The 13764-nt window shown below is 42.9% G+C and overlaps 1 protein-coding gene across 1 annotated transcript in view; it reads right to left on the bottom strand.

Moving 5' to 3' along the window:
* The window catches only part of LOC148532411 (uncharacterized), a gene marked incomplete at its 3' end in the record, with an annotated part of 116017 nt that extends 104714 nt beyond the window's left edge, over positions 1-11303 (bottom strand). Inside the window, exon 1 of the mRNA XM_088467825.1 lies at positions 11161-11303. Within this exon, the coding sequence (XP_088323951.1) occupies positions 11161-11235 (75 nt within the window). The remainder of the gene's footprint in view (positions 1-11160) is intronic.
* Positions 11304-13764: the final 2461 nt, after the last annotated feature.

Below are 13764 nucleotides of genomic sequence, written 5' to 3'. Positions count from 1 at the left end.
AGTGCACCCAGTTCACATTATGCCAGTGTCCCCAGTACATATTATGCCACATTGTAGTAAACCCAGTTCTTATTATGCCACACTGTATTACCCCCAGTTTATACAGTGTAACATTATAATGCCCTAGTTCATATTATGAGAACATATTATGCCACATCAGTGTCCTCTGTTTATACTATGCCACACTGTAGTGTATCCATGTCATATTTTGCCACATTACAGTGACCCACAAATCATATGCTACAATACAGTGCCCCAAGTTCAGATTATGCCATAATACAGTGCCCCAAATTCATATTATACCACCCTATAATGCCTCCAGTTCATATTGTGCCACATTGTAAAGCTCCAATTCAGATTCTGTCACATTACAGTGCCCCATATTCAGATTATGCCATATTATTTTGAGTCCAGTTCATATTATTCCACACTATAGTGCTTCCAGTTCATATTGTGCCATATTAGTGCTCCATTTTCATATTATCTAACAGTGTCCAGTTCATATTTTCTCACATTACAGTTCCCCAGTTCAGATTATGGGCCTGATTCAGACCCACTCGCAAGCGGGCGAACGTACGTTAGGCGTACGTACAAAAATATTTAAATTCAAGGGCTCGCTCGTATTTTCGAACGCATCTAAAAATCCTCCCCAAACTCTGACGACCCCTCCTCTAACTAACGAGCGTGCGAAATAGCCAGCGTACATCCCCGAAATGGCTTGAAGGGAACGCACGCACAAGTATAAACCGGAAGTGGCCTTGTCAGATGTCGATTACCTGCTCCTTTATTCTGCCTACCTCCATCAATCGTATCATGCCAATCAATGTATCAATTAGCTTTGTTTTTGTTTTTTTTCAACACAATGCAATAAACTTTACTCTTGTCCGTGTTTGTGTTTTCCCGCAGAATACGTACGGCTTAAACATTCGCTTTTATTGCTCCAAAAACATGTTACCCACAATTAAACAATTGTTCTATTGCTTTGGATCCCCGCATATTTCCCGGGGTTCATTTCTTTATTTAAATTTGCTTACGCATGTCACTGCATCAAGCCTATCATAACTCTCAAGAGATTTGTGGCCCTGTCGAACACATGACTCATACACTAACCAATAGAATTGCTCCTGTTAATTTCCCAAATACATTAGCCAATCAGAAATTTTTTGGCCACTTTATCAAAAATGATTTTTAGGAAAAACACCAATGCCATCATGAGAGCCTTCGCGTTCACCAAGCGCGAGCTGCTGGTGCTAACGGAGGTGATAGATAGGCGTATCACCAGCCAGCCTCCACCCATCATCAACCGGCAGAAGCGTTCCGCATATGCGGAGGCACGGGCCCGCCTGCGCTCCTTCGGCTCACGCCGCAACATCGGCCAGCTGGAGCGCAGGTGGTCGGACCTGCAACGGCGAATGCCCCGCTTGCTGGCATGCTTTCGCATGCAGATTTCAGAAAGTAAGTTTTATGTATTTTGTTTTTCATGTTTGTCTTTGTGGCCCAAACTGCGTGTGCATGTTTTCATGTCTGTCCTATTTATTCATTCTCCTCATATTTGCCTGGCCATGTTTTCCCTCTATTTCATAATTATTCCTTCTCCTCATATTTGCATGGCCATGTTTTCCCTCTATTTCATAATTATTCATTCTCCTCATATTTGCATGTTTTTTGTTGGTGGGGGGTGATTTTAAATTGTTTTTTGGCCAGGATTTGTGCTGAAACTAACCACAATTTGTTTGACATCTTTTAGGGGGACAGCCAAGACTACGCCGTCACCGTCCGGCCAGACGGTGGTCACGCCCACTATCCCCAACCCCCAGCCAACACTCCACCCCCAATAATTCCCCTATTCCCCACTCCTCCCCAGCCTTCCAAGACCCTCTCCCGGAAATGTCGGGCCTCCTTCCCCTCCGTCCCACTTCCCCCTCTCCTCCAACCACCCCTCTTCCAATTACCCCCTCCCCGGAGTCCGTAATAACCCCGCCCCGATCTTTGGGGAATGGAGGGTCCTCCGAGGAGGACGATGGTGGGACTTCCGGAGCTGCCGTTTTGTCAACCGGTATGTTTTTCTTTAGCCTTTTTTTTAAGCACAAACTGTTTGTATGTAATCATGTGTCGTTCCTTTATTCGGGGTTTTTGGGTCGACTTTTGGTGATTTAGCAGATTGCCTTTACCTGTTCCTGCTGATTTCAACATACACATATCACACCTGGGGGAATTTGTACATAGGCCTTGTATTTTTTGAAGCCCCCATTTTTATTTTTTTTTTTTATTTTTTTTTTTGGGAGTGATTTCGTTGTTTTTTTTAATTTTTAATGTGGTTTCCCTATTGTTGTATTAATCCACACACTTTTCTCACCCACAGAGGAACAGAGGCATCGTCAAGAAGTACAAGACTGTGTGGCCCAGATGCGCCAACATATAATTGGGGTGCTCGTGGCCCTTGACCGTCTGTCTGGCATCCTTCGCCAATAGTTTTATTTTAGGTTTTTCTTTTTCAAAATAAATTGTATTTTTCAAACATACGTTCCGGCTAATTCGTTTTTTCAAAGCCAAAGATTGTTTACCCTGACATAAGTAGACTGTTCCTGCAAGGATTTCCATTTTTTTAAAGTAAGATTGTGTTTTGTATTTGTATGTAAAACAGCCACAAGAAACACATAACAGTCACAATGTCATTTCCCTTTTTGGGTGTAGTGTCAATTAGATATTTCTACATTTTACAGGTTCCTAGTGTGCAAGCTGCTTAGGCCAATCTTACAAAGCCAAATGATTGTACAGGCTTCCTTTTGGTGTGGGTTTTGAACCTGAAAACATATTTCATTTTAGCTCAACTGGCGACAGTACTGGATTACCCCTTAGTCAAATGTACCGTGTGTGAACCTGGTTACAATTGCTGGTAACATCCAAAAAAGGGAAGAACATTTCACTCTACAAACATTTATTCACAACATAACTGATAAATCAAAGTGATCACTCACAAAAGAAACACACAGTGATAATCTCAAATACAACACATACCAAACAAAAACAAACCAAAAACAACAAATCAAGAACTGGTTGACGAAGGACCATGCCAACATGATTCCACAAACATGGCGTTGCGATATGGGTTCCATAATATATTCCCAAAATGTCCAGATCCAGGTTTGGTAAGGGTAACAGGAAGTAGTGAGCGTTGGAGTGCCAAAGATTATGTGAACAAACAGAAGATGGTGAAAAAAACAACAAAAAATTAGAGGTTCGCAAACAAACCCAAACACATTAGGTATAAACACTGTTGTTTTGTAAAAACTTACCTAAAAAATCTGGCCACCACATCATCGCGTATGGCCCCCCCACATACTGACCTCCAACCAACCTCGGGGGGGCCATCCTCAGGTAAGGCATCCTCTGGCTGCATTGGGACACCACTCCTTATGGCGATGTTGTGAAATATCCCACACAGGACCACAATTTTCGACACCATATCCGGCAAATACATGAGCTCGCCACCAGAGCGGTGGAGGCATCTGAATCGGCCTTTTAAAAGGCCGATACAGCGCTCCACCACTTGCCTGGTGGCTGTAAGTGCGGAATTATACTCACTTTGTGGGCCTGGTGTGGGAGCCAAATAAGGAGTGAGCAGCCAGGACATGCAAGGGTATCCACTGTCTCCTGTGAAAAATAAGAGACAACATCAGGAACACTGTGTATCAAGCTTAACATTGTTATGTACTAAAGGTCTCCACTTACCCAGAAGCCACGCATCACCAGCTTGTAGGTTGTTTAATTTGTGCCATATCCCTGATTGCCGGATGACGAAGGAGTCATGTGCACTTCCGGGTAATTTAGCATTCAGGGACAGGATCTGGAGGGAAGCATCACATACCACCATTACATTCAGGGAGTGATAGTGTTTCCTGTTTCGAAATATGGCCTCCAGCCGTGCTGGAGGCTGAAGTGGTATGTGAGTACCATCCACAACCCCTATGATGTGTGGGAAGCCAGCTATTTGGTAAAAATTGGCCTTGGCCACACTAAGGGCACTCATATCCAAAGGCATTTGAATAAAATGATGGAGGTGCTTGAAAAGTGCCTCCATCACTGCCCTCAGGATCCGGGAAAAGGAGGATTGGGAGATGCCCGCCACTATTCCCACCGTTGTTTGAAACGATCCTGAGGCACAGAAATGTAACACCGCCATAAATTGCGTAAGTGGTGGTATTGCTGTTGGACTGTCAATTTGCCGCTCAAGATCACTTTCTATTAATGAGAGAGTGTCTATGATGATTTTGGGAGGTAGACGGTAGCGTCTTAAAACCTCATCATCGGGCATTCCAAAAAGGGTGACAAGTGTTCGAAATATCTGGGGCCTTGCATGCCTACGATGCCTACGCCTGGGACGAGATTGAGGTTGGTCGGCTTCCGGGAGCATGGCCAGAACAATCCGCCCCAGATCTACCTGAAATTCAAAGATTTCAATGTAAGGCTTTTGACCCACCCCAAAAGTAAATTAAAACAACTTAGCTTGATGATACCATCCATTGCTGCTTACATGCCGGGGTATTGTCATGATACGTCCAAACTGAAATTAAACACAAAAATTATTTGACACATTTCACTCTGTGCATTTTTGTTTCTAAATTTTGTGCTAGACCAAACTTAAAATATGCGAAACACACATTTGGCAAAACAGCAAAACGACATTTCACACAGTACATCAAAATGGGTTGAAATGTTTGCACAAAAAGCGAAAGGGAAACCTCAAAAAAGTTAAAATGATTATTAAGCATTTTAAAATGCGCTAATTAGTTCGCAAATACAAGTCACAAGAGTAAGTATTAAAAATGCGCTAATTAGTTCGCAAATACAAGTCACAAGAGTAAGTAGTAAAAATGCGCTAATTCGTTCGCAAATACAAGTCACAAGAGTAAGTATTAAAAATGCGTTAATTAGTTTGCAAATACAAGTCACAAGAGTAAGTATTAAAAATGCACTAATTAGTTTGCAAATACAAGATAAAAGATGGATTTACCAAGAGCAAATATATAAGAGTCCAAATCAAAAGGTCTTTTGGTTCGAAAATAATCAAAAACTAAAATAGAAGAAATTATGGATCCAAAATTTAAAAAAAAGAAGAAACACAATGAAACAACAATTGATCAAAAGTTAGACTTCACAAAACTTACCAAATCAAGAAACGAGGTCCAAAAAATATAAACCAACAAAGAGAACGGAAAATAAAAACGCAAATCTAACCAACAAAAGAATCTCCAACCGCCAACACCTTTATACGCAATCAATAAACTCCAGCCAAGGTAACCTCCAACAATCCAAAAACGCCACCTCGACTCGAGACACACCAAGCCATAAATAGTATTTCGTTTCCCGCACAAATTAAGGAGGGATCATAGGGACGCACAATCAATGATGCGGCTGCAAAATAAGGACGCATGTATAAATACGTCACGAAAACACATTAAAATTCTGGTGTCTTTCTTGTTTGGACCTCAGACATGGTGACAGACCAGGGAAACAATGCCCAAGAGTCAGGCGGTAAGTCTTTCATGCATTTTGTATCAATGATTAATTTGAAACATAAGATTGGGCAAGTTGTGATTTTGTGAATTCTGAAAATTTACACAAATAGGTGAGGAGGATGACATGGAAGAGGCTGCTGGGCCGAGTATTCCGGCCAAAGCGGCCAAAAAAAAAGGCAGCCACATTTCACAAGAAAGGAGATGGAGGTTTTGATACAGAAGTGTGTGGACATCCTGCCACAGGCAGACAGGAATATGAGTCTAAGCCAGAAGTGGAGAATGTGGGAAGAGGTAGCCGTTGCTGTCAATAGGGTGGGTGATTATGTCCGTCTAGCCCGGGATGTCAAACGGCGGTAAGTAAACCCTTGCCCATTTTTTCCCACAGATGGGGCGACTTCAAATATCGCCTAAAGCAAAAACTCGCGGACAGGGCTAGGCATGCAAGGGGGACAGGTGGGGGTCCCACCCCTGTGTCATTGGAGTTGACGGATTTAGAAGAGCTGGCACAGGGGTGTGTGCAGCCTGTGGAGGTGTTTGGCGTGTCCAACATGGATACGGACATGCCAGACTTTGCGGCTCCTCATGCTGTCCCAGGTAAATCTTTTGATGTCATCAACTCAGAAATGTTATTGTGCCAATATGTAGATTCTAATGTGAGGCTTTTCTCTTTTTTCCTAACAGAGACACAGGCGGATGAGTCTGCTCCAGAGGGGAGCCTTGGCCGCCGAATTTCTGCTGGCTCGGCAGGGGAGGAACCAGTACATCCGGCTGAGGACCCTGCAGAAGCCAGTCCTGGGCAATCTCCCTCGCAGGCAGTGGCCCTCCTCACAGAACTCAATTTCAAATCGGATTTCCATACGGAGATTCTGCAGAGGATGGACGCCAGTCTGCTACGGGTGGCTGAGGCCCTGGAGCAAAATGCTGCGGCCAACGTGACCATTGGTCAGGCCCTGGCGGAAAATACCAGGGCCAACATCCGCATCGCCAATGCCCTGGAGCAGCTCGTTCGCCAGCACATGGTGGAGCCGACCTCCTTTCCTGCCGGAACATCAGGATCCTCCACCTCTGGCACAACATCAGCCAATCCTCCAAATGTGCCTAGCCCTGTGCCTAGTCCAGAGGCCACAACATCTGCCTCTGGACAGGCCAGCCCGATGACATCCCGGACCCGGTCTGGCGCCCTCCCTCCCCCATCCAAACGGGTGAAAAAACGGTGACAGCAATGGTGACTTTTTCCCACAATCCTTCTGTGCTTGGCTCATATTCCTTTCTGGTCAAAACTTCCCTCTCCTTTCTTGTGAAATGTTTTTTTTTTTTTGTTGTATGTTTATGTCAACAGTTATGTTGGGCCAATTTGTTTGATTTGGGAACATATCTTTGGGCAAAAAATATGTCCCCAATATTTTATTTGTTTTTTTATTTGTTTGAGCAATAAATTGAAACAAAAAATCTGACATTGGATTGTGAGATTATTGTACAAATGGGTTACATTTAATCCTGGCCCAAAAGGCAAAAACTGGCCAAAAAAAAAAAAAAGGGGCTCTTTAAGGAACGTTTAAAAATTCATATAACGAGGCAAATTCAAGAGGCACAAATAAAATGGTGAGAAAATTAAAACATGATGACATTATTGTTACAATAGGCCCTAACCACCAAATTGAGGCCAAAATAAACCCCCACAAATGTACGCAAATTGATTGTGTCATCCTGACATTAGCAGCTCTGAGTTCCACCTGCGTACGGTTTTGTGCTATCCCAAAAAACTGCTTTCCAAACATATACCAAGCCGGTTTTCAATACAACACTAATTACTTTTCTGCCCTCCTGCGATTAATCGCAACAACATCGAGGAGTCCCGGGACGGAGGAGAAGGCCATCGCCAATGTGGTCGAGTAATCCAGACCCTAAGCTGTGCGAGCATTTTGAAGTGAAAGAGGATCATCCAGTGACGTATGAGTCGGTCCGAACACATTTTACGCTCGCATCTGCTAATGTATGTACGCCCCAAAAACGCCTCGCCACGCCTGCGTTTTTCCATTTCCACCCCCGTCAACACCCTAAAACGCCCTGTTCTGTCAATCACATTTGACATGTCACTTCCTGTACGCTATTTTAGGAACGAGTCAAAAAAAGCTCGCAATCTGCCGTACGCACATGCGCAGTGTAACACCGACGCATGCGCGGTTAGTCAACATCGGAATGCAACGAGCGTACTGCTGTTAACGAGCGGCTCTGAATGAGGGCCCATGTCCCTACTACATTGTAACATCCATTATACACACCCCTTACCAGTATAACATCCACTACATAAACCCAGGGGCATCTTAACAGGGGAGGGGGCCCGTGTGCACTCCCCGTGGCATGGTCTCAACGACAGGATCAAGGACGAGTTCGCATTTAGAGATTTACCCACTTCTCTTGGCCAGATGATCTCCCTAAGTAATACAGTAGATCTACGTTTCAGAGAGAGAGAGAGAGAGAGCACAGGAGAACCATAGGGAAGAACAGCTTTAGTTCAAGTTATTACCTAACCTTCTTACTTACCCTCCCGCTGTGAAAGAACCATGCAGCTATATTTACTTTCAGGTTTTGCATTTACCAAGGGAAGTTATTGGCATGAATATGGCTATCAATCTTCTGGCTATGTTGTTATGTTACCCCATTTCAAATGCTGGAAGAACCCAGGAAGCTAAAAAGTGGAAAATTCCTGAGCCAACCACATCTCAGTACTGTTTGAATACAGATGTGATATATTTCCTTTATAGAGGATATTACAAGCCTGATTCAGGACCAGATTAAAAATCTCATTAACTTTGGGAACCTTGGTATGCTTTTAATAACTCTCCCATCCCAGGGAACCCTTTCAGTGACTTCATTTTATCTGTTATTATTGCATTGTCACATGATTCAATCCCTTTCCCTCCCCTGATATCCTTTCTTCATTCCTGTTTGGCAGGCCGCTTGGGACTGTAATTTCTCCCTCTATCCCCCATCTTGTTAAGACACCCAGACGTACTAAGCCTTGGGGAGTGATAAAGCAGAAAGATAAAGTACCAACCAATCAGCTTCTGTTATTTTTCAAACACAGCTTGTAACATGACAGTTAGAAGCTGATTGGTTTTTACTTTATCTCTTTTGAAAGCTTAGTACACCTCCCCCCCATCACTATATGTAAATACACTAAAAACCCCAAGAACATAATAGTGTTTCTTTCTCCCCATAAAGCCTCTTTTGTGGCTTATGTGACCTTGTTCTTTGTTGCTGACTATTGGATATTATTTAGACAGTTTTTGAGCTGATCTACTTATATAACAGTACACCACTTCTACAGTACATAATGCTTATTATGACATTTACAGTATTAGAAGACCTTTCAATGAGCAACACAAATATTTGTAATTTTTAAAATCTTTAATAAATCTATCCCATTTTCTCTAAAAATGTACATGTATTTGAATACCCTATTGACTTTAGAATTTATCAGTAGCAGAACACTTGCATCCACAAGTAGTTAATGGCTGCCATGGTGTGCTGGGCATGGGGACCACGAGGGGGTTGGGCTGGATACTAAATGCCCAGGCCCAGGTTTGGTCTTGGGGGTTTAGTGAGGGTCCAGAGGAGAAAGGAAAGCACCTCTCCTCAGTCTGCATGGTATTTTAACAAGAGGGTGTGGCCATGTCCCCATGTGTGACCACACACCCCATCTTCAACCCTGACCCGCAGTATGTCTAATGGACAGGCTTTTAAAGATATATGACAGCTTGAAGTGAACAACCTCATATCACCTTCTGATTAATCAGGGATGTACTGACAGTCAAAAGGCAATACAGATCTCCCATTCCATCACTTTAAGACAACATGCGCTCTATTTATTATTTTTATTATGTATTATGCTATTAAAGAAGTATGGCGGCAGTACATATATCGCCATAATCCTCCTTACCTTTCCATCTCCGGGTAGAAGAGGATATGCATAGAAAAAAATGCAGCTGCTCTGTTGATAGTTTATTATTAACTTACAGCAATAAAATAAATTATATAGCTATGATATAAGTGACACTAGAAAAAGTGTTATAACTGCATAATAATAAATAAGGGCCAATAATTTAAATTAAATTATAAACTGAATAAAATAAATGCTCCTGGCATGCTTCAATACCTGTATTTTTCTCTGATAAGTCATATATTCATCTTGTTCTCGGATATTCAGAATATCTTGCATGTTTGTAACTTGTGTAATTTTAAAAGTTATGACAGAATATAATGCTTCAAGTCTTAAGCTGCATACACACACAACGATTTTGTTACCAACGATTTTATGAACGATTTTATGTACGATTTTCTGTCAGATTATCTGGCAGATTTTTAAAGTGTAATGAATGATTTTTTGAACTACAAACGATTTTTGCATATTAACTTAATGAAAATCGTTGAGTTGACAAGTCTGACTGAACTACAAACTACAAATGTGAACACGCATGAATCGCTCATCGTTTGACTCAGAAAGTGAACGATTTTTCAAACGATTATCGTTAAACGATAATCGTTCAAAAAATCATTATGTGTGTTTGCAGATTTAGTACATACTAACAGGGTCATGGAAAACAGCTGGGATGCTATACCTCTGCAGTATTTATGAAGAGAGTGTGGAGCAGGTCAAAACAGATTCTCTTTTTCATCCTCTCCTCTATAACCAAATTAGAAAACCACAATCTGCTGTGTTTGGATCCATGGAGACAGCACATGGGTTGAAATAACCCTGATTTTCCAATTCCTTAGAATGTCACTGAAGCAAACAGAAACCTTCCAGAATGCATGGAAATATTATTTTCTGTGGGTAGGTTTGCTCAAGTTACTCCAGGCATATTAACCCCACAGGTGTCTTTTCTATGGGAACAATGAGGGTTTACATCATCCTAATGAACAATGTAAAAATAGAGACAGGCTAATTAACACCATTACTACTTGTAATAATAATAATTGTCATCTATCAATCCACAAAACTGTACTGTGTATTTGCTGAGAAAAGCTAACTGGATTGTTTAATTAAAAACACATATTTAAAATGGTAATTTTAATTTATTAGGGGTGTTCATATTAGGCTATAGACATAACAGTGATTTGCCATGCAACGCAACTGTGTCTCATATGGCAATGTCACTTCAAACACTTTGGTTTATCCACCAAGATAGGTCCCAGCTGAGTTTTGTTGTATGTGCTGGTGTCAAATTGACTGTCATCTGCGTAATACAATTTCTGCATAACAATAATAGGTTCTGATTTCACGGAGCCACCTGTTTATATGCGAGATTGCGGCTAAATTTAAAAAAGCAATCAGTTATAAGGCTCGTTCAGCCTTCTAAGTGATTGCTTGTTTAAATTTAGCCACAATAACCCCCTTGGACACAGATGTAGTGTAATTTAACATTTCATTAAAAAAATATATTTATTTTGCATTTTAATTATATTTAGGTTGACATTTATGGTATCTTTTTGTCAATTGATTTAAAAATAATATTTAAAATAATATTGTATTATCCTTTTGAAAATGTTCATAATATACGTAGTTTATACATGAATAGACAGAATCAGAAAGTGTGCCATGCAAAAAAAGCATCTAAATTTTCAAATTAATAATTACCAGCAAGTCCAAGGATGTGTACAACTCAGGTAATTTTGCTAGGGTTATAAGGCTGTGCAGCCATCTGCTAAGCATGTATTATACCACACAGGGCTGTCGAGCGCTCTGATGGGCCTGGGTACTGGGGGACGCGGCCAAGCCCCATCCCAAACAAAACTTAAGAAACTAGTATGTGCAGTACTGTGAAGTCAGCACAGGGAAGGAATGTAGCTCCAGGGAATGGAGGTCATCAGTGTGATCGCTCTCACCTGTAATGGTGCATACAGATCTGTCAGATGAACTATTGAACGATTTTTACCAACAATTTGAACAATTTCAGACAGTATTAAAATGAATGAAATTGTCCAAATCTGACTGCAAACACATCAGATGTCAGATATCGTTATCTGACAATCGGGAACGCACATCATTCATCGTTGCAGGCTCACAAGTCAGATTTTCTTTCAGATATGAATGATTGAACGATTTTTCAAATCGTTATCGTTCAGATCGGACACAAAATCTGACCGTGTGTATTAGGGATGTGCAGGCTCGGATAGGTTCGAGTTTGCACGTGGAGTTCGGATTTTTCCCTCCAAAAAAACGGAACTCAGAACGAGGCAAAACGTCATCTTACATGGACGAACATCATCATTCCTGGTCTTTTGTCCAGGAATGATGATGTTCGTCCATGTAAGATGACGTTTTGCCTCGTTCTGAGTTCCGTTTTTTTGGAGGGAAAAATCCGAACTCCACGTGCAAACTCGAACCTATCCGAGCCTGCACATCCCTAGTGTGTATGCACTATGCACCATAACACTACTCCTCTCAGCCCACTACCACTGGCCGTGCCTGTATAGCAACAGCACATCGGCTAGTGAGAGGAGACTGTTGCAGCTATTCAAACGCACAAAGATGGTCCATCTTAAGTTTGGTACTTAAAAGAAATTGTGGCCAACTGGGGGCGTATCTATACAGGGGGGGAGGGGGAAGGGGAGAGGGCGCCGCTTGGCAGAGACAAGCATGCCTCACGGTAAAGGGAGGAGATCCTGGCCTCATCCTCTTCGTGGATAACACCCCTGCTGCCATCGGTTGGCTGCACAGATCCAATTACAGCAAGCAGTGTGTAATTACCACACAGGGGAGGTCTGGAGTGACACAGGACAGGCCTGTAGTGACACAAGGGGTGCCTGGAGTGACACAGGGAAAGCCTGGAGTGATTCAGACGGTTGACTGGAGTGACACTGGGGAGCCTGGACTGACACTGGGGGGCACCAGTTCCTTACTATGCATGGGGCACGCGGACCAGATATGTCGGTCAAAACATCATAACTGGAAAGGCATTTAAATGTGTCCGCCAGCTGAGATGTCAGTGTCGGCAGTCCCTGCAGTCAGTGTATTGGCAGTCGGCAGGTCACCCGTACACACATGCAAATGTATTTGCAAGATATATTGGCATTGGCTATGCTGCAGGGCTGACCTGATATGTCTGTTAACGATATAATTCACAGATATATCTGGGCTCTGATCCGGTCCTAGTTCTGGAAATACAGGCTGAAAAAATGCATAGGGTCCCCCTGTATTTTTCAGAACCCAGCACTGGACTTTTTCTTGTGGGAGGCTAATGCCACAACAAGGGGAGCCCCTTCACGGGGCAGGGTTAATGCTTCAACTGGGGGGCTCAGGGAAAGGTCAACCCTGGCTGTGGCATTAACCCCCCGCTAGAAAAAGTCTGGTGATGGTTCTGGAAAATACAGGGGGACCCTATTCATTTTTCCCCCTGTATTTCCAGAACCAGGACCAGATCAGAGCCCAGTGCTGGTTGCGCAGAATACGGGGGACCCCCGTATGTCCCCCTTATTTTGGCAACCAGTGCTGGCTCTGACTAGCTCGGTGCTGATTGTGTTTACATACAGGGGACCCCTACGTCGTTTTTCCCCCATATGTTGCCCAACCAGCACTGGGTCACTAAGCCTAGAGCTGGTTGCTCTTTGGGGGGAGGGGCGTGGCCTTCTTTTTTTTCTTAACACTTTTATTTTTTTTCACAGATGCATGGATGGTTCTCACTGAACCATCCCTGCATCTGTGATTATTTTATTACAGACAGATGCATGCATCACGGATCTCCCCATGCGTGCATCATTTTTTTTTTTAAACAAATGGCGCCGCTCGGGCGCATGATTCATCGCATGGTGAATAAACACGACTGGCATATGAATACGACAGATCATATGGGCTGCACATCTGTTAATACTATATGTTTTAGGAGCTGCAGTAGCGTGCACTGGATCGTATCCTACTTAAAAATACACGATTTCTACACAATTCATCGTACGACGCATCGAAAATCCCGAAATCATGCAGGTGTATGGCCAGCAATACTCAGAGAATCTGCACCTAGCATAGGCCTGGTGCACGTTTCAATTGTGCGACCAATTCTTGCATCTAAAGAAGTACCAAGCGGTATTACAGCATCTAAAGCTGCTCAAATTGGGCATCTCAGGGCCTGATTCAGCAAGGATCACAGGGCCTGATTCACACCTTCACGCGAGCGCTGAGCGCTCGCAAGCGGGTCGATGTTTCCCAAGTGCTCATGCGCACGACAGAGGCGGCTCCGTCGCGCGC

Source organism: Taudactylus pleione, unplaced genomic scaffold (assembly GCF_031769625.1).
Source record: "Taudactylus pleione unplaced genomic scaffold, aTauple2 ptg000077l, whole genome shotgun sequence".
Lineage (NCBI taxonomy): Eukaryota > Metazoa > Chordata > Amphibia > Anura > Myobatrachidae > Taudactylus > Taudactylus pleione.
This window is presented reverse-complemented; position numbering and strand designations above follow the sequence as displayed.